Source organism: Lytechinus variegatus, chromosome 9 (assembly GCF_018143015.1).
Source record: "Lytechinus variegatus isolate NC3 chromosome 9, Lvar_3.0, whole genome shotgun sequence".
NCBI lineage: Eukaryota > Metazoa > Echinodermata > Echinoidea > Temnopleuroida > Toxopneustidae > Lytechinus > Lytechinus variegatus.
This window is the reverse complement of record NC_054748.1, coordinates 36,216,222-36,234,391: the sequence shown is the minus strand read 5'-3', so window position 1 is coordinate 36,234,391 and position 18,170 is coordinate 36,216,222. Positions and strand designations below refer to the sequence as shown.

Below are 18,170 nucleotides of genomic sequence, written 5' to 3'. Positions count from 1 at the left end.
TCCGCGCTGCGCGCGGTCAAATGACAATATTGAAGTTCTCCATTGTTCCCCCACCTTTTCTCTAACCCTGTTTTTCCACCTCAGCTATGTGATTCTTGCCAGTTAAAGTTAAAATTGTATACATTAGGGCATGAATTTGAGTAAGGTTATGCCGAAGTAAATATATGAAGTTATCTTTTTTTTCAATTGATCGCGCAACTTCTGGTCTGGTCGGCTCCGAGCGGGTAAAATCTTTATATCAGTTTCTGCCGTCACCTCCATAAAGTCAGCTTCTCCCGCTTTTCAGCTCATTACTATCAACAACCATAATTTGGGGGCAAACAGGTTCCTAATTTTAAAAGAGGAAGGTATGGAATTCGTGTCGTATTAAATAAAAAAGTACAATATTTTTTTTATCAAATTGTATTAAACTTCATGTCATTTCCCTGTATACATTCATCTCCTGTCCTGTTTTGCGCCCTCAGTTTGAAATTTTGAATGACACTTAAGTTTCTTTATATTCAAAATGAAGCGCTTCAGGATAAGTCAAAAAAATTAATCATCCTTTATTATATAGAAAGATAGTTTCAAGAAGTTTCAACTTTATGCGCACTATTTTCTTTGTAATGAAGTTCAATAATCTTAGAAAATCAATTAAATTAGAGACGATTGGGTATTAGAGATATCTACATTTGATGAAACGTCCGCCCTTTAAAATTTCAGAGTTTCATTGCTCTGCGCGGGGAGGAATATCTTCCTCTACCAATCTTCTCCTCTGTTTTGCGAGTTAAAAATATGCACTGATGCTAAATTGTTTGTAATCAAATCTGATCTTTCCAAAGAAAGTTTCAATATATCTTTGAGAATACCCTTTTCTCGGGACCCTTTTTATGGCAAGAAAAATTGATAAAACACTTTAGCTTCCGCGCTTCGCGCGGAGTTATTATCATTTTAATTTCCTCCATTGTATACCTCTTTTGTGCGTTCACAATCACTTTTGAAAACAAGGTTCAAAATCGCAATATAGTCAACCGAATTGGAGGTACTAGAAACAAGAGAAACGGCTCCTTTTCATTTTAATTTATGAAACACTAAAAGCTTCGCGCGGGAGGGGGAAACTCCCCCTCCCTGCACCCACCCCCTAGGGAGCGCGCTTTGCGCGCTCTGTAAGTGTTGGCACGCTTCGCGTGCATTTACCGCCCCCTCCAAAATGAAATCCTGGCTACGCGGTTGGACATGAATGGATTTCCATATGTTTGAGGTTGATTTGATCAATCATAACTCTATGTAAGAGAAAAATCCCACAACCATAACACTGAAAATTTCATCAAAATTGGATGTAAAATAAGAAAGTTTTGACATTTTAAAGTTTCGCCTAATTTCACAAAACAATTATATGCACATCCTGGCTGGTATGCAAATGAGGAGACTATGACATCATCCACTCAATATTTCTTTATTTTATTACATGAAACATGAAATATTCTAATTTTCTCATTGTCAAATGATACAATGATTAATTCCTGCCTGAACATGTGACATTAGCATTGTTTAATACTATATGGTTCAGTCAAATTGGTCCTTATTGTCCAATCTATAATAAATGAAGTATTGTAAAATTCAAACAATAAAAGCTAAAGAAATAGTGAGTGATGGACATCATCGACTGAGTCACCTAGTTGTGCATATCAATGTTTTATGAAAAATAAACGAAACTTTGAAATGTCATAACTTTCTTATTTTACTTCCGATTTTGATGAAATTTTCAGCACAATGCTAGTTAGATTTTTCTCTATTTATTCAAGTCAGCATTTTCCTGGGATGGACTTGACCTTTAAGGGGACAATATAGTGGACACGACCTTTGCTCCTGCGACAATTGCTCCAGGCTTAATTTCGTCTAAGATGTAGGGTTAGGGTTGCAATAGGGTATTATGTTAGGTTTAGGCTAGGGTATAGCGTTAAATCAAGGGTTGAAGTTGGTCATTCAATTAGTGTGTGGAATTTAGAGAGGAGTAATTGTAGCCAGAGCAATAGTTGCCAGAGCGATTGTAGCCAGAGCAATTGTCACAGAACCAACAATATCGTGTTGCAACAATGTTATATTTCTTGAATAAACTTTGCGAGTTGCTGTTTAAATTATGAGATAACAGATTATAACATCTTCCAGCAACTATACTTAAAAGAAATGAAATAAAAACTTTTTTGGTTGTTGTTGATTAAAAGAATATTGTATAGTGACCATGATGTTATAAACAACTCATCAAAGGTGCAAGTAAATGCTCATTCAAATTATATTGTGCAAATTGAGCTTGTGGGTGTTTCATAAAGCTGCTCGTAAAGTTGCGCACGACTGGAACATGTTCTTAGGTCATAACTCAATTACATAGGGATGTCACAAAGCACAAGAAAGGATCACCAGACGTGCGTAAAATCATGTGTATCTTACAAACAGCTTTATGAAACACCCACCCGGAATGTTTTGATGTATAGTTTATTACTTTAATTTGTATTTAGGAATGTCTGGAGAATATATAGATATTATTAAGCATTTCAATTGGAACTGAATTATCAGTCAGATCAATGATGTATGAAATTATAACTGGGCTCCATCTTACAAAGAATTGCGATTTATCTGATCAATGACAACTATGGCAAGCCAATAACGTAAACATCTATAATGCATGTTTGTTCAAAACATTTTCTAGATATGATGAGTATTCATACATACATTGTTGTCTTGACAATTCAGTGTGCTCCCCTTTGTTTACAAAGGACATTGTGATAATTTCCTGTAGAAAAAAATTATGACGATGATTGATTTCCATATAGGTGACATCGATTTGATTAATCGTAACTCTTTGTAAGACGGGTCCAGGAAATCTAATTTTACATTGAAAATCACGACAATAGGGAGAATTGTTAGTGTTTATGTTCAAATAGATGAAGTGTATTCGTATCACATGGATAATGGGAAAATGTGGTAAGTGGCTTGGAGAAAAATGCTGATCATGTGGATGTAATTATGCAAATATCATGTAGTTAGAGAAAATACATTGTGCATTTCCCCCACGATGATACTGCATGTACATGTGCATGTACATGTATGGTTTTTAAAATAGAAAATTTGGTACGTAGTTCTATGAGTTCTCTGCCTTTACATTCACACAAACCTGCCAACCTTTACATGTTTTGCCGAAACTATCACTGTTTTGCAACATTATACGGCATTACGTTTTTTCCTTCATAAAATGCAATATCATGTTGAAAAAAAATCAAAGAAAATTTTGTTTCTGTTTCTGGCAACTCTGGTAGGAACTGGGCAGGACAGCATATTTCGGCTGGTAAACGCCAAGCTGATATGTAACCAATTTGCGTAGAAAACATTTTATGTTTTTGTTAATCAGTCATAGTGGCTGACTATATAAATATATATTAATTACTCTTGGGCCTTTTTGTCAAAGTGGAGATAATGGCAGAGTGGGGATTCAAACTCACAACCTTGCGATTATGAGTCCATTGCTCTAACCACTGGACCACACGACCCGTGTCCTATTGAGAAAAAATTGACTCCATTGGTCTCCTGTTTCATAAAACTTACACAAGTTTAGGTGATTGGATGAATGTAATTGCAGGTAACTGGACCAAAGGTCGAAGGTCATATGTGAGTCAATATATTTAAAAGTGCAGTTTTGGGGATCACTGAATACTTTGTCTTATTCCCAGAAGTTAACAGGTCTGGTTTTAACCCTAGATGCCGGGGTATTTTTGGATATCATACGGCCGGGGGGGGGGAGGCCCCCCTCAAGTGTATGTTTCATTACCAAATATTTCAGGACCAAATTTGGAAAATTTCGAGTTACTAGTAAGATCACTATTTAGTTATTATATTTTGTTATGTTTGTTTGGTGATCATGGATTATGACCTTTTGAAAACTTATCAATAGTAATTTTAGCAATTTATGTAGTACTTCAGAACTCCAAATTATGATTTTCTTATACCAAAGTGTGATAATTCATATATGCTGAATGTTTTATACGGAAGGCGAAGTGAAGTTACTCCTGATTTAGTTGATACGCTTGTACTGCGGTTCAAACTGGCAAGCTCCGCAGCGGTGTATCCGCGCGCAGTCGTTTCTGCGGTTTCCAAGTGAGTTGTTTGACGTGCCAAATCTCCCCCATGCGGAAATGAATGAAGTTACGCACGATATAGGCGAACCGCTCTTCCTGTGTAGACTAACTACGTTTGTAACTGTCTTCTCGGAGTGGGATGAGTACTCCGCTTTGAATCCGGATCGAAATAATCCTAGAATTTTCAAACTGCCCTCCAAAGTGGAGTAACTCCTCCGGAGTAACTTCATTTTGACTGTCCGTATGAAAGTGGTTTTAGATGTAGATTCAGATTTTGTAGTGTTTATTAGAATATGTTGATTTTTAAAAACTTTCTTGTTATTATTTTGTTCTGAATATCAAGAATTAACTTCAGTTGTCAGGTACTCTGCAGGCACAGACCCTGGTTGAAACTCCCATCAATTATTGGGTCTTCACTCAAGACTAGCACACATTTACTGTTTCAATTGAGGCCTTCAGTATTCAAGTCATTGGAAGCTGTGTATTCAGACCACTTAACCTGAATGAAAGGTTTGCCAGCAGGATAGGTGGGGGATTATATTGAAGGGAAAATCTGGTTTGGATCATTTGGTTGGAGTTTGAACCTGGAAGCTTATGGTATGATGTCTGATGACCCAATCACATGACCACCTCATAATGAAATGGGCGATTCCATGTCTAGTCGTACGGGACATTTTCGATCCTTTTGATGAAAGAATATTTTCTTGATTGATGGTAACCCTCAAGTAGTACCGGATTGAAAACGAGAGTCAAGACTTACATGTAACTTGACTCAATTACATCCTATACAATTGAATTGAATTGAAAAGTAGTACTGTGTCGGATGGGACACACAACTAACAAAAAAAGAAGAAGAAGAAAGAATGGAAAACAACAAAAGCATGGTATCACCCAAATATAGGTTTCTGCAGGTTGGTGGCCATGAGTGCAAATTTTTTCAATGTTAAGATTTTACTGTGATGAACCCTCATTTCCATTGACTATTCAATTATTAAATTCACTATTCAGTTAATTGGTAATTCAACTGAGTGATTAATTATTGAATATAATCTTGGGATTTGAAGAACCTCTTTTATCACCAAAGGTGGGGTGTTACTCATCGTATCATGGAAAATGACATTAGGCTACAAAGCGTTTATAAAGCTGTGCATTTCATATATGAAATAACGGGTTCTTGATTATCCCTACCCCCAAAAAAATCTGTGAAATCTTGTGTTATGGATTCAGACTGGGAATGTTTATTCATTTTGAAACATGTGCTTTAATAAAAAAAAAAATGATATTAGATGTGATTTTCTCCAAAGAATACATTTCTTTTTAATATATGTGATTAATGTGATAAATTTATATTACTATTTTGTCAGTGTAATTTTTGTAATCTGATACTTTCTTTATAATTACTTTGAATTGAAAGTGCCAAAATGTGTATTTGATTAATGTGTACATTGAATGAATGAACAAGGAAGGCTTTCTTTTTGGAGTATGATGTTTGCTGTCATGAATTATTATTTCAAGCACAAAGTTAGAAAATAGGAAAATATGTCAGGAAATAGTGTTGTCAGTATATTTGAAGGTCCTTTTACTAGAATGTTTTAGCATTCTACTTTTATATATATTTTAGAGGTGAAATATAGAAAATTAATTTGTCAGAATTTTGCTTGTTTAATTTTTCACTATGCATTGAAATCACGTTATTTCAAGCATGGGTACTGCATTTTAATAATCTAATTTGGACATGGTTTAAAAAAAAATAATCGGTTAGAGTCCATTTTGGCGTTTTAGCAGATAGTCCATTTGTCAGATCGCCTGACACTATCATAAGTAAACCCACTTGGTCTTCTAGCAGATGGTCTAATTCTCAGATCTTCATCATGGCAAAACTTCTTTTGTCTACTAGCAGATGGTCTAACACTATCACTTGGTCTAATATTTGTTAGTCTATACTGTCATTTAGTCTCGATTGTAGATGGGCTAATTTCCACTTTTAAGACAAATAAAAAAAAAAGATCAACCTTTTTTATGTCCGACCTCCATTTTTCTCAAGTTTTCTCGTTATAAACTGACCAAGTCATTGTCCTTTAAAAACATTACAGACTGTCATGAAGAAGAAAAAAATCAGAGACAGAAAATTTCATAAAGTCCCACATATAGGGGGTCGGACATACATATTCAATGGAATTGCCCTTTATCTACTTATTTTGTACACTTAGTATGTAAATGAATATTTGATTCATATGGAATACGGTTATATAGACTTGTTGATGTTAGACCAAGTGGTATTATCACAAAAATGGGTGCAGACTAACTGGAAATGAGATCAAATGATAAATGGGCTATTATGGCAATTGAATCTGACCATGTAGAAATTAAACAAAGCAAATGTAGTGGCAAGTTATCAGAATAACCAAAAACAGTTGTGCTCAAAAGTTAGTGAACCCAAATGCAACATGCATGATTATAACACAAATTTTGTTGAATGTGAAAATTTGATAACTGATGTCACAATTAGATATCTAAAACACAACAAAACTTAACACTGACTACATAAATGATCATTTTTGGGTGGGGTTCACTAAATTTAGAGCACCACTGTGCATATAAAATGGGATATGTCAGGATGAATTAACAAAGAAAAACCTAAGAAATATGGAATATGATTTGTATAAATGTTGCCATCGATTTTAATATGTAATGAGTTTTTAATGTCAAATTATGTAGCTATTGTGCTCGAATTATTAATTTGGTTTATTATGCAAGTCATTATTTTCATTGATATGCTTTTTAAGTGGAACTTTTTTATGCGTTCATATCCATGTGAAGCTATGTTTAATGTATATCATGCCTGTCAATTTATTTTGTATTTATGTAAATGTTGGATCCAATTAATCATGAATGTATATAATGAATATTTCCTGTCTTGTTTTTTCTTTATGAATGTTAGGTTTACCAGTAGTCTTTTACATTATTGCAACTTTTTATTTCTACTGAGATATCAATCAGAGATGGAACAGTGATAAAGACGGGGGGGGGGGGGGGGTTGATAAAAAGATGGAGAAATAGAAGTAAAAGGGAGGGGGAGAGGGAGAGAGAGGTATATACATGCACTGAGTATTGTCACCTATTTGCAGTTAGACAAAAAACACTTTTGGGCAGATTTATCAGGCAGGTAATATGTCTTGAATATAATGTCTTCTTTATTTAAACAGAATTTGAAAAAATCTACTGGTGACACAACATTTTCTCCAGCAATAATTGCTCCTGACTTTGTGTTCAAGATCTATATCAAAATATTACACTTGTATTATAAACAAGAAGTGTAATAGGGTTGCGAAAGGATTTTATGTTTGGTTTAGGATAAGATATAGGCCCGTATTCTGATATCGGTTTAGATTAAACTCAGGTTTAAAGTTGTGGTTTAAGTATGGGAAGCCAATAGTTACATAAATCAATGTTACATAAATCAATAACAGTAGAAATATCATATTTCAGCTCACTTGGCTCTCAAATCATTCATAATTGTCTAGAAGGTATAAATACATGATTGTCTTCACCATTGATGAATCAGGAAAGAGCACAGTAAACATAAGAAGCGTACAATGTAAAAAAACATTGATACTTTTGGCTTCCCATACTTAAACCACAACTTTAAACTTGAGTTTAAGTTAAACATGAGTTTAAGTTAAACCTGATTTCAGAATACGGGCCATTGTGTTTAATCCAGGGTTGAAGTTGGTCGTTCCAATACGGTGTAGAATTCACAGCAGAGCAATTGTCGCCGGAGCAAATGTCATGGAACCAACCTATGTACTAGTACTGTAAATGGCAGGATAGATGATGTTCTTGAGAGCTATTCACAACTTTCAAGTACTACCCAATCATGACTATGCCCCTGTTTTTAAAGGACAATTCCACCCAAACAAAAAGTGGATTTGAATAAAAAGAGAAAAATAACACAAGCATAACACTGATAATTTCATCAAAATCGGATGTAAAGCATGAAAAAGTTATGACATTTTAAAGAGAAATGCCAGTACATGTAGTTGCAGTAAACACTGATTTCAGAAGAAAGTCTGTAAAACCAGGCTTATATGTCAGGCTTATTATGTATGTCAGTATATTATCGAGGATCTAGATCTGGTACAGTCACATAAACTGAACTTTGTGAAATCTTGAAATCTACGCTGAAAAATATTCACACTGAAGATCACCAACACAGATAAGCGCATGTGGGACAGTGTATTATTATTGCTTTGAATGTCGTGCCCGATGCTTGACCCGAATCCTGTGCTTATTTGCTAATTTCTCAGCAATTACACAATTTCTTCCAGAATCCTTTGCCACATATTCTTTACTATACAGACACTTTGGTGGTCATTTCATTGGATTTTGTACGAACTCATTTTGATATCGTTACCAAAACTGGCATTTACCAAGTTTCGTTTAATTTCACAAAACAGTTATATGCACATACTGTTTGGTATGCAAATGAGGAGACAATGACATCATCTTTTGTATTTTATATGAAATATTATAATTTTCTCATTGTCAAGTGATACAACGTTTAATTCCTCCCTGAACATGTGGAATTAGCCTTGTTTAATACTATATGGTTCAGTCAAGTTGGTTCTTATTGTCAAATCTATAAAAAATGAAATATTGTTTAATTCAAACAATAAAACACAAAAGAAATAGTGAGTGATGGACATCATCGACTGAATCATCTAGTTGTGCAAATAACCGTTCTGTGAAAAGCAAGCAAAACTTTAAAATATAACTTTCTTATTTTACAACCGATTTTGATGAAATTTTCAGCACTATGCTACATGTAGTTTGATTTTTCTCTATTTATTCAAGTCAGCATTTTCCTGGGGTGGACTTGACCTTTAAAAAGCCTCAGGTCAATAGTAGTCTGCAAGCGCAGACTCAAACTTGACACTTTAACCAATTTCACCATGAGTAAAGACTAGACTCCAAACTATCTGTCCGTGGTAGTGGCAGCCACAGTATAAGCCAACATAATCACAGTGAATCTAGTCTCACTACTTCAGACTCTGTTTTATACATGTTTACAAATAAGCAGATTTTATCAAATTTCCAATGACTTTGGAAGACCCAAGTGGCCATAGAAAAATGTTTATGTACAAACTTTTTTATTATTTATAAAAAGGGTTTTTACAAGTTCTGTTACAGAATAACTTGTATTCATGAAATGGAATAACTAAGCATATTTTGATATTCTTAATAACAGGTAGTACATTGTACACAATTTCTGTGTACAACTTATTTAAACGAGGTTAAAGATGTGCAGCAATTTAAAAAAATCAATAGTTGCAAGAAAGAAAACAGCCCTATTATTAAGAAATAAGTAACATATAAATACACATCCCCCTCCACACATTTATCTTCTTTGCTAGAAACGTTACAGCAATTTTTAGCATGATTCTGTAAAATATTTTTTCATAAAATCTTCTGTTTTGAATTACAATGACTCACAGTGTATATATTGATTACTTCTAAGGCAGTTGTTATCTTATAGCATCTTTTCTAAAGACTTGTCTCTATTCATTTTATTACAATAATAACAGCAAGAATAGGCAATGTACATGTATATGTGTTTTATCTACAAATAAAGAATGTTTTAAGAAATAACAGATGATCTGCAGCTAAAGGATTAAAACGTTCTTTTCAGGTTTATAAACCTCACATCCTTCCTGAATAAAAAAAAAAAACGATTGTGATAAAGGAAATAGAAAAGAAACCGCGTTTCCCAAAGGATTTGCGCAGTAAATGATCTATAAATAGCTACACTCTAAAAAAGGATTGGTCAAAATGACCAAAAAGCAACCAAATTATTGGTTCAAATCGACCAAAATTTTGGTTGATATTGACCAATTTTATCGGTCGGACACATATTATCCAACAGATTGGTCATTTTGACCAATCCTTTTTAAGAGTGTAGGCAAGTTTTATTCAAACAAGCCCTGGCCTTAATGGTAAAATATCAGGTTCTTTCCTCTAAATTCAAAATAGTTGAGAGGTATGGTTGAAGTATGTGCCACATTGTTTTGAGCATGAGCAAACTTTGCTTTAAGTACTTAACAATTATACATACTTTAACACTTGAACACTTGATCAGCTGGAAGAATTAAAATACTTTGCACCCGTTCAATGTAAAATAAATAGAAAGACTCTGTAGACTAGACTGAAAGATGTTTCGAAAGATAAATCTTCGTAAAATTATGCGCATTGTGTGATTTCACAATTTTCAATCACAACTCGAATTGAACTAATGTACATAGGCCTACAGACACTGATCATCATATTGCTACTTAAACACATTTTGAGAGCAAAATGAGCATATTGCATTTGCCTTGATTTAAATGAAGTGCAATCTTTTGAAATACAGTCATAAATTATTAAAGGGCAATGAAACCTTTGGAAAAAGTCAGCTTCTGTGGAAAGAGAAAAATCGGACATATAATGAGAAAGTTATGAGCATTTGAATATTGCAATCACTATTGCTATGGAGATCCTCCTATTGGCAATGTGACAATGATGTATGATGTCACATGTGAACAACGTTCCCTTTGATGGACTATGAAATACCCTCAAAATGTCTCTTTTTGCTTTTTCTTATGGTGATATAAACTCTTTATCCATGATGTATTCTTTAACAATCTGTATTACATTCCCTCCTATAGAAAGAACACATGATCTACTGAAAAATGTGATCAAAGAGGCAATTTAAGTGAAATATATACTAAAGTAATGGGGAGAGTTGTTCACAAGTGACATCACACATCTTTGTCGTATTACCAATGCTAGGATCTCCATAGCATTACTGATCACAATATTCAAATGCTCGTAACTTTCTCATTATATGTATTTGTCCGATTTTTATCAAACTTTCATTGATCTGTTTCTTTGATTTTTCTGTTTTCACACAAGCTATCTTGTTCCAAAGGTTTCATTCTCCTTTAATGAATATTTCTAAAAAAACAGTTCACATTTTGACATTGTGGCATTCAATTACCCAGTCAACTGTTGAGTAGTTGTAAAGTCATGCCCCGGGGGGCCAGTCAAATATATTGCTGTACACACGCGTGACCAAGGAATTTCCAAACACCCCCAAGCGAGTTTTTCCTCTGTGTGCAAAGTAACCCCCTAAACAAGTTTTTTGCGGGCTTTATTCACACATTTTGGCCACTAAACAAGTTGTCGCCAAAATATGACCTCGGGGGAAAAATACCCTAAATATGTTTGACCCCGCGATTGACCACTGACCAGTCTATTAAAACCACCTTTTTTCTTAAAAATCAGTGTTTTTGATATCCTTTATGAGTCCACGCGCGGACCACGTCCAAAACTGAAAAAAAAAAACACCTTCGAACACGTTTTTTTGGTCACGCGTGTGTACAGCAATATATTTGACTGCCCCCCCCCCCCGGAGTCATACACCACCTTCCTAACAAATTAATCAATTTAGGGCCTTTTCACTCGTGAATCTTGTAATGATGATTTCTATTGTAATCATGACTGTGATTAGCATTCGTGATGCTATCATATCCTAGTTGGGTTTCACATGTACTAAATATTCGTCACTAGCCTTATTTTTCACTGAAAGATTCATTCAAATTACAATTTTTTTACCGTGTGCAAAGGCGGTAAATTGATTCAGGGTAGTGGTGTAATAACCAAAGAATTTGAGGGGGCTGAGCAGAAATGGCATATGGTGCAAAATTTCTCAAAGGGCCCAGCAACTGACAAATCATGGGGAAATACGAAATTTGCAAAAGGCAAATTGACTTGCATTAATATAATCCGTCCGTCATGAGCGCCCGTCGGGCTAATGCGATAAAAGTTCGGACTGCACAAATTTGACCGAACTCGTGATGGTTATTTACTTCGGATCATCGCAGTTCCAGTTTCCAACAATTCCTAGACTTTTGGCAGGTCTCTTGATTGCTAAACCAAAATAAATAACCACTGTAAAGTTCCATGATTCAAAGTGATAACACGCAGTTTACATCTGGTTGGTTAGTCTATTTTTCTCAATACCTCCCAGACATGCCGGCGTCTATTACGTAACACCCCCAGGCATGCAGCCGAGTGGAATCCCTTCTGTTCTGAGATAAGCCTTGATTTCCCCATGATTTGTCAATGAAAGGTCACTTTAATTGATTCTGAGATAAATCCATTGATAGAAAATGGATCCATACAGCAGGATAAAAAATTACAATTTAGCTCACAGTTCACACCTATCCTTGGTCTCGTAACACAAAGGTAAGCGATTAATCTTCGCTTGATTTTCACGATTGATTGTACATTGTGGTCAATGGAATCAATCGTAGAAAATGTTCTATGATCATTGCTAAGCTTTGTGTTACGGGCCTCTGGTATATAGGGATTATCTCCCTCAAATACAAAATACAATGTTTGTACATGATTTGGAACATGAAATATGAAGTAAATACATGTACATCTCTATGATGAATATGATATGTAGAATCTAATTCTATGTACACATCAATGAATTCCATTAAATTTGAGATAATTTACACTCAAAACAAACAATTAAAATGTAATCAATTTTCTTAAATAAAAAAAGCTCTCAATTTTCTCTGAAAATACATAGAGGCACACACTAAGCATACAAGAAGCGTGAATTCATTTAAAAAAAACATTTCTACACAAAGCAACTGCATTAATTTAGCAAAAGTCAATTTTAGTAAAAAAAATTAAAGCAGGTAACAAACCGAGTTTATATTACTAATACTTTACTTAAAATTTACATTTTCCTATTTTTCATTTGATTTTCAAGATTCCTTATGCAAAACATAAGAATCAAATAAAAACAAAATTTCAGTAGAAAAAAAAACATTTCAGTTAAATACAACATCATGATCAGCTAGGTAGCAAAAATCTTGTTGACCTAGAATATCTATATGCGAACATAAATACAAATTACACATGAATGTACATAAAGTATTGTAACATGGCATAGATTATGATGTACATCATACATGTATAATCGCTGCATTAAAACAAGGCATAAGCAAATTGTGTCTTGCCCATTATGAAAATAACCAGAATTTATCAAAATTTCAATGTGAAATAACTGCCCTGGAATAACATTTGTCATAAAGAGTGTCTTGCACGTAAACTTTAATGTTGACTTTAAAATGACCTTTGACTTTACCATGTGACCTCTGACTGTAGCATAACATGCAAGTCCCCAGTACAATAACAACCCAGGCCTAGTTTTGGTGAAAAGTGACTTAAGGTTGCTGAGTAATGTGTCATAAGAGAGTCCTGCATGTAAACTTTAACATTGACCTTAAAATGACCTTTCACCTTAAAATGTGACCTCTGACTGCAGCATAACATGCAGGTCCCCTAAGTACATCCACCATCCAAGTTTGGTTGAAATGTGACTTAAGGTTGCTGCTGAGTTATGTGTCATAATGTTTGTGACGGACGGACGACATTTGGATCCCTAAGTCTTCACCTCTGGCGGGCTAGACAAAATATGACGGCCTACATGTCCCATGTAAATGTAGATTGTCAAGAAAAACATGCATAATACAGTGTACATGATTACATACATGTTGTAGTCACATACAACACGGAACCACAGGGGGATGAGGTAGGCTTAATTGTAACTCCTAAAGGTAAAAAGAAATCTAAAATTAATAATTAAGGGATATAACTTCCGAAGGTTTCCATGGCAATAAGAAAAAGTGTAGAGGTTTCCCGGTATACCATGCATGTATTCTTTTGTGGGCCTGAGTTCCCAATCATCAACAGGCAAATGTAAATAAAAAAAGAATAAAAGAAACTGGTATGTGTCAGGCCCAATTAATTTTGGGCTTGGAATGTTGTCGGCTTATATTTTTTCAAAGATTAGATTGATCAAAATGACCCCATCCTTCACAAATGGACTATCATTCTCTTCTAATTTTGTCATGGGAAATAACGTAAGGAATTCAGTGCCACATGCATCCATTCGTAAATCCTGTTCTTCCTGAACGGAATTGGTAATGTTATGAAAGTGCAGGAGTTGCACTCTACAGCGGTACTTGCTACGAGCCGATTCAGCAGCAGCGCCCTCGGATATATCATAGACAACTAACCTCAACCGTAATTTCCCCAGGTGAATCACCCCATTCAGGAATAACTTTGCCTGAAAGCATCCCCCGCATTTAGTTTGAATGATTCTGGAAGAGATGAATTCCTTCTTATTTCTTTTAAGATCTAAGAAGGAAATCTTCCATGGCTCTACACCTGCAGATGCTACTGCCTTGTCATTTTCAAGGGCCGTAATCCTCCGACTCAGCATGACATTGTTCTCAACATGACATCGACTTTCATTCTTTAACAACTCTATTTCAGTCATAGACTTCGAGTGCTGGTATACAGCTGCTACCCGATGCTTCCTTTGAGTATCTTCTAACTTTTTAATTTCCTCGGTATTAGCTATCGAAGCATCCGTCACCCAATCAACGGAGGACATGATCTCTTCGGGGGTATGACTAGCAAATGGCTTTGATGTTCCCACAGGGTTGGTTGTGTCAACCTCTTGAAGGTCCCCAGCCATGGACCGTACCTCAGTCTGGTCGTTCCCATCTGCATCTTCCTCTTCTTGCGGACAAAGCTCTGCTACCTCCTCTACAACCTCCTGACAGTTAATAGGCAAAGCCGGAAGAGTGTCTTTGACGCAAGGAACGGGACTGGGGCTTCTCATGTTCAGTGCCTCTGGTTGATTTGGGTTGCTGTTCTTCTTCGGGGTACTTGTCCGAAGCGGACAGGTGTCATCCTCTAGATCTTGGTGGGTTTCAGCCGGACGAACGGCTCCTTGGCCTACTGCTTCGATAGGTCCTTCTGAATCCTGCTTCTTGGCCTCCATCTGCAATACTCTGTAAAGTCATTGGATGGTATTCTGATAATCAAACATAGGTTTACCCCTAGTCTAAACTAGAACTTTAAACCACACTTCTATGGAATGACTGCATCATAATATCGCTTCCATAATAATGGCAATTATAATGTACCAATTAATAATTTGTTAAAATTTCAGTGTATTTTTATTTTCCATTCTACCACTCGATAATTTTAGACAACTTTTTGCAGCAGGATATTAATAAAGAATATTTTTTTACTTGGCGAATAAGTTCACAAATTATGTAATAGTTTAACCTTTGGTCATGTACTTTTGTTGAATCGTTTAAAAGACTTGAGTTTGGAAACATACTTATTTTTGTTGTAGTGTAATCATAGTATAGCCTTATAGGACAGCAATTTATACATGAAGCGCATCAGACTAGAGAAATTTTAATTGATTATGCGCTATATCAGTACCAATATATTATCACTACTACCCTAGTAATTACTTGCTAACTATTATTACTGAAGAACAAAATACCTTTGCTTAGTGGCTTGCCTCTCACAGCTCTGTAGAAACTGCTCCATCTTTTCAGCCATCTGCACTTAAAGGTTTTTTTTTTTATTCAGTCTGGTAGATGCCCACATGAACTTGGTCCAACTGATAATGGCAACTTAAAATGGATGGCCTATGAAGCAGCTATGAAAGGTATCATTCTTGAGGATATCATCTGCAGTAAAAGTAGAATATTCATATTTTAGATAAAAGAAGAGAAAGGGGAAGAAGAGGGGGGGAGATAATGGGGAAAACTTTACTTTTTAGCACATTTGTATGCGTTATGCGGGCTCTCTTCTATTGTGGAAAGTAAATTTGGTCTGATCTAACAATCTATCATTTTTAATTTAGAAAAAAAAAATAACTAATAATTTTATTTACTCTACACCTATACTTATGCTTTAGAATCATTACATCGAGATCGGGAGCCAAGTTATATGAACAGCTGTAGTGTAATTGTCACTGACAGTGTAAAAAAATCAAGCATAATATTCCCTAGACCAAAAGCTTCGGTCTCTGTTCCGCTGAATTCCGTTGGCTCCAATCACCTATTACAGAGACCGAAGTTCTAGCTCGATCTGTACAGGGACTCAGTGGCCATATGTTTATGTATTAAGTTCGGATAAAACAGGGAAGTGAAGTTGTGCGACAGCCAAAGTAATTCACTGTTTTTTCCCCTTTCCCTGTTTTGGTGCATTTCAGGCCAAAACGGAATAATAATGTTTATTTTGTTACAGTTTTTTTTATGAAGACAAAAATCGATTGATGAGCCCCATCGGGGGGATTTTGCATTGTTAATCCCCTCATGGTGGTTGCACAATAGCGAGCCGTCTGTGCATGAGGAGAAATAAAAAAATTAAAAATGTTAAAAACTCCTCGGACCAGACGGATGCCAGCTGCCTAAATATGCTGACACTTGTTTAATATACATTTGTACATATTTGTAGTCGATAAATCTGTTTCTCCTTTGCCATTTAGATCTAGGGGGCCTACATCTTATTTAGAGGTATATATACCAGTATAGGGCCCCACTCACAAGCTGTGCTTCTTCGGGGTCCTAGAAAACCGTTCATATATCATGTATTCTTTTGTACTTATCTGAGCATTGATTTGTACTCAGTCATAATATGTCATGTTTTTTAATGAACTTGAACTATCACCAAAAACAAAAGAAAATAATCCAAACATAGCCTTACTTCACCACACAGAAGCCGCACAGAAGGTCCTTAACAATAACAATAACAGAGAGGAGCTAGGAGCTAGAGAATAAGGTTGATTGGATAGTGGTACGTACCTTCTGCCCGGGCTAACGACACGTTTTGTTACTCTGGTACGGTGGCATCTCAATCATTCAATGACTTCCTGGAACCTAGCTAAATTCAAGGTTGATGGCGTCTATATACATGTAGGAGTCTGGGATTATTAACGTTTACCAGTTGGTAAAAACGTGTAAGGCATCATCATTCTTCTGACGATGGAGATTTGTACTGCAAACGAATATCTACATTCTTCTTCTTTCCGTTCGTTCCAAATTTTCGCAGAGTCGTGCGAGTCGAGTTGGGTGTGCGGTGGCCTTTAAATGCGCTGCTCAAGCGCACCTCGCACCGGCACCAACGGCATGTATGGCACCAGTGGGCGTTGGGAAATCCCACTGATCAGTGGGAAATCCCCATACAACGTACGTTGCCAATTCGTGTAATAAGGGACAAGATTGTTTAATTAAAAAAAAAATAATAACAAGAAAAATGTTATAAAAGTTGACAATTATTTACTCACTACAAATAAAATAATCAAATATAAAAATTATCGCTTTTTAGAATTTTTTTTAAAAGGCCGCATCATATTCTAAACTTTGAATAATTTTGACGAAGGACGTCGACTCGATGGTACTTTCCACCGCCGCGGAAAATGAAAATATAAGCAGTTATTGAGAGGTCGATCATGCCCTGTTAAAAACATTGAAAGAATCATCATCATCCGTTAAAGTACAGTCCACCAGGTTGGTGTATCATCGTACTTGTAGAATTGTGCAGGAGTATATAGAGTGCTGTGGAATTAAGATCTATTCTACGTACGTGCAGTTAAAGAAGAAGAAGAAAATAATAATAGTAGTAAAAAAAAAAGAATCAGCGCAGTCTTACCTCAATTGGATTTTCTGCACGTCAGCCTTGAAGCTGGCTACTGATCGAAGTGCAATTAACTGTAATGGCAGGTAGAATATTCCACATATGCTTAGGCGGCGGAAGCGGGGGGGGGGGGGACGGGGGACCCCCCCCCGTAAATTTTAGGTGGGGGGGGACGGTCCCCCCCCCTAAATTTTTCTAAGAAAACTTCTTTGTTTTTTTGTTTTTGTTTTTTTTGCTTGTCATTTTTTTTTCCTGCGTCCCCCCCCCTAAATTCACGTGGACCCCACCTGAAACATGTGTTGTCCCCCCCTAAACTTTAGGTTGACCTTTTTTTTGTTTTGTTTTGTTTTTTTTTTGCTTGTCAAAATTTTTTGGCTAGCAACGTCCTAAAATTTAGGTTGATAACCTTTTTTCGGGACGCTTGACCAATTTTTTACCTGTGTCCATCCCAAAAAATCAGGTGGACACCCCCTAAATTGTTTGGCTTCCGCCGCCAAT

At 35.7% G+C, this 18,170-nt stretch overlaps 1 protein-coding gene across 2 annotated transcripts; it reads right to left on the bottom strand.

Annotated features, from left to right (window-relative positions):
• Positions 1 to 11,521: 11,521 nt before the first annotated feature.
• LOC121422128 lies at positions 11,522 to 16,891 on the bottom strand. Of its 2 annotated transcripts, none has more exons than XM_041616969.1 (3): positions 16,841 to 16,891; positions 15,532 to 15,721; positions 11,522 to 15,025 (listed from the first exon to the last, which is right to left on the bottom strand). In XM_041616969.1, exons 2-3 carry the CDS (start codon positions 15,588 to 15,590, stop codon positions 13,996 to 13,998), a joined length of 1,089 nt encoding a protein of 362 aa, XP_041472903.1. In that variant the 5' UTR covers positions 15,591 to 15,721; positions 16,841 to 16,891; the 3' UTR covers positions 11,522 to 13,995. The 2 variants fall into 2 exon arrangements, with proteins under 2 accessions (XP_041472903.1, XP_041472902.1); XM_041616968.1 differs by lacking the exon at positions 16,841 to 16,891 and adding an exon at positions 16,743 to 16,804.
• Between the last annotated feature and the right edge of the window lie 1,279 nt (positions 16,892 to 18,170).

Excerpts from the sequence above, each read along its gene's own strand:
- LOC121422128 (XM_041616969.1), bottom strand. The coding sequence starts at position 15,590 with ATGGCTGAAAAGATGGAGCAGTTTCTACAGAGCTGTGAGAGGCAAGCC. Across the intron at positions 15,026-15,531 it reads AGGCAAGCCACTAAGCAAAG|AGTATTGCAGATGGAGGCCA; the intron begins GTATTTTGTTCT and ends ATGACTTTACAG.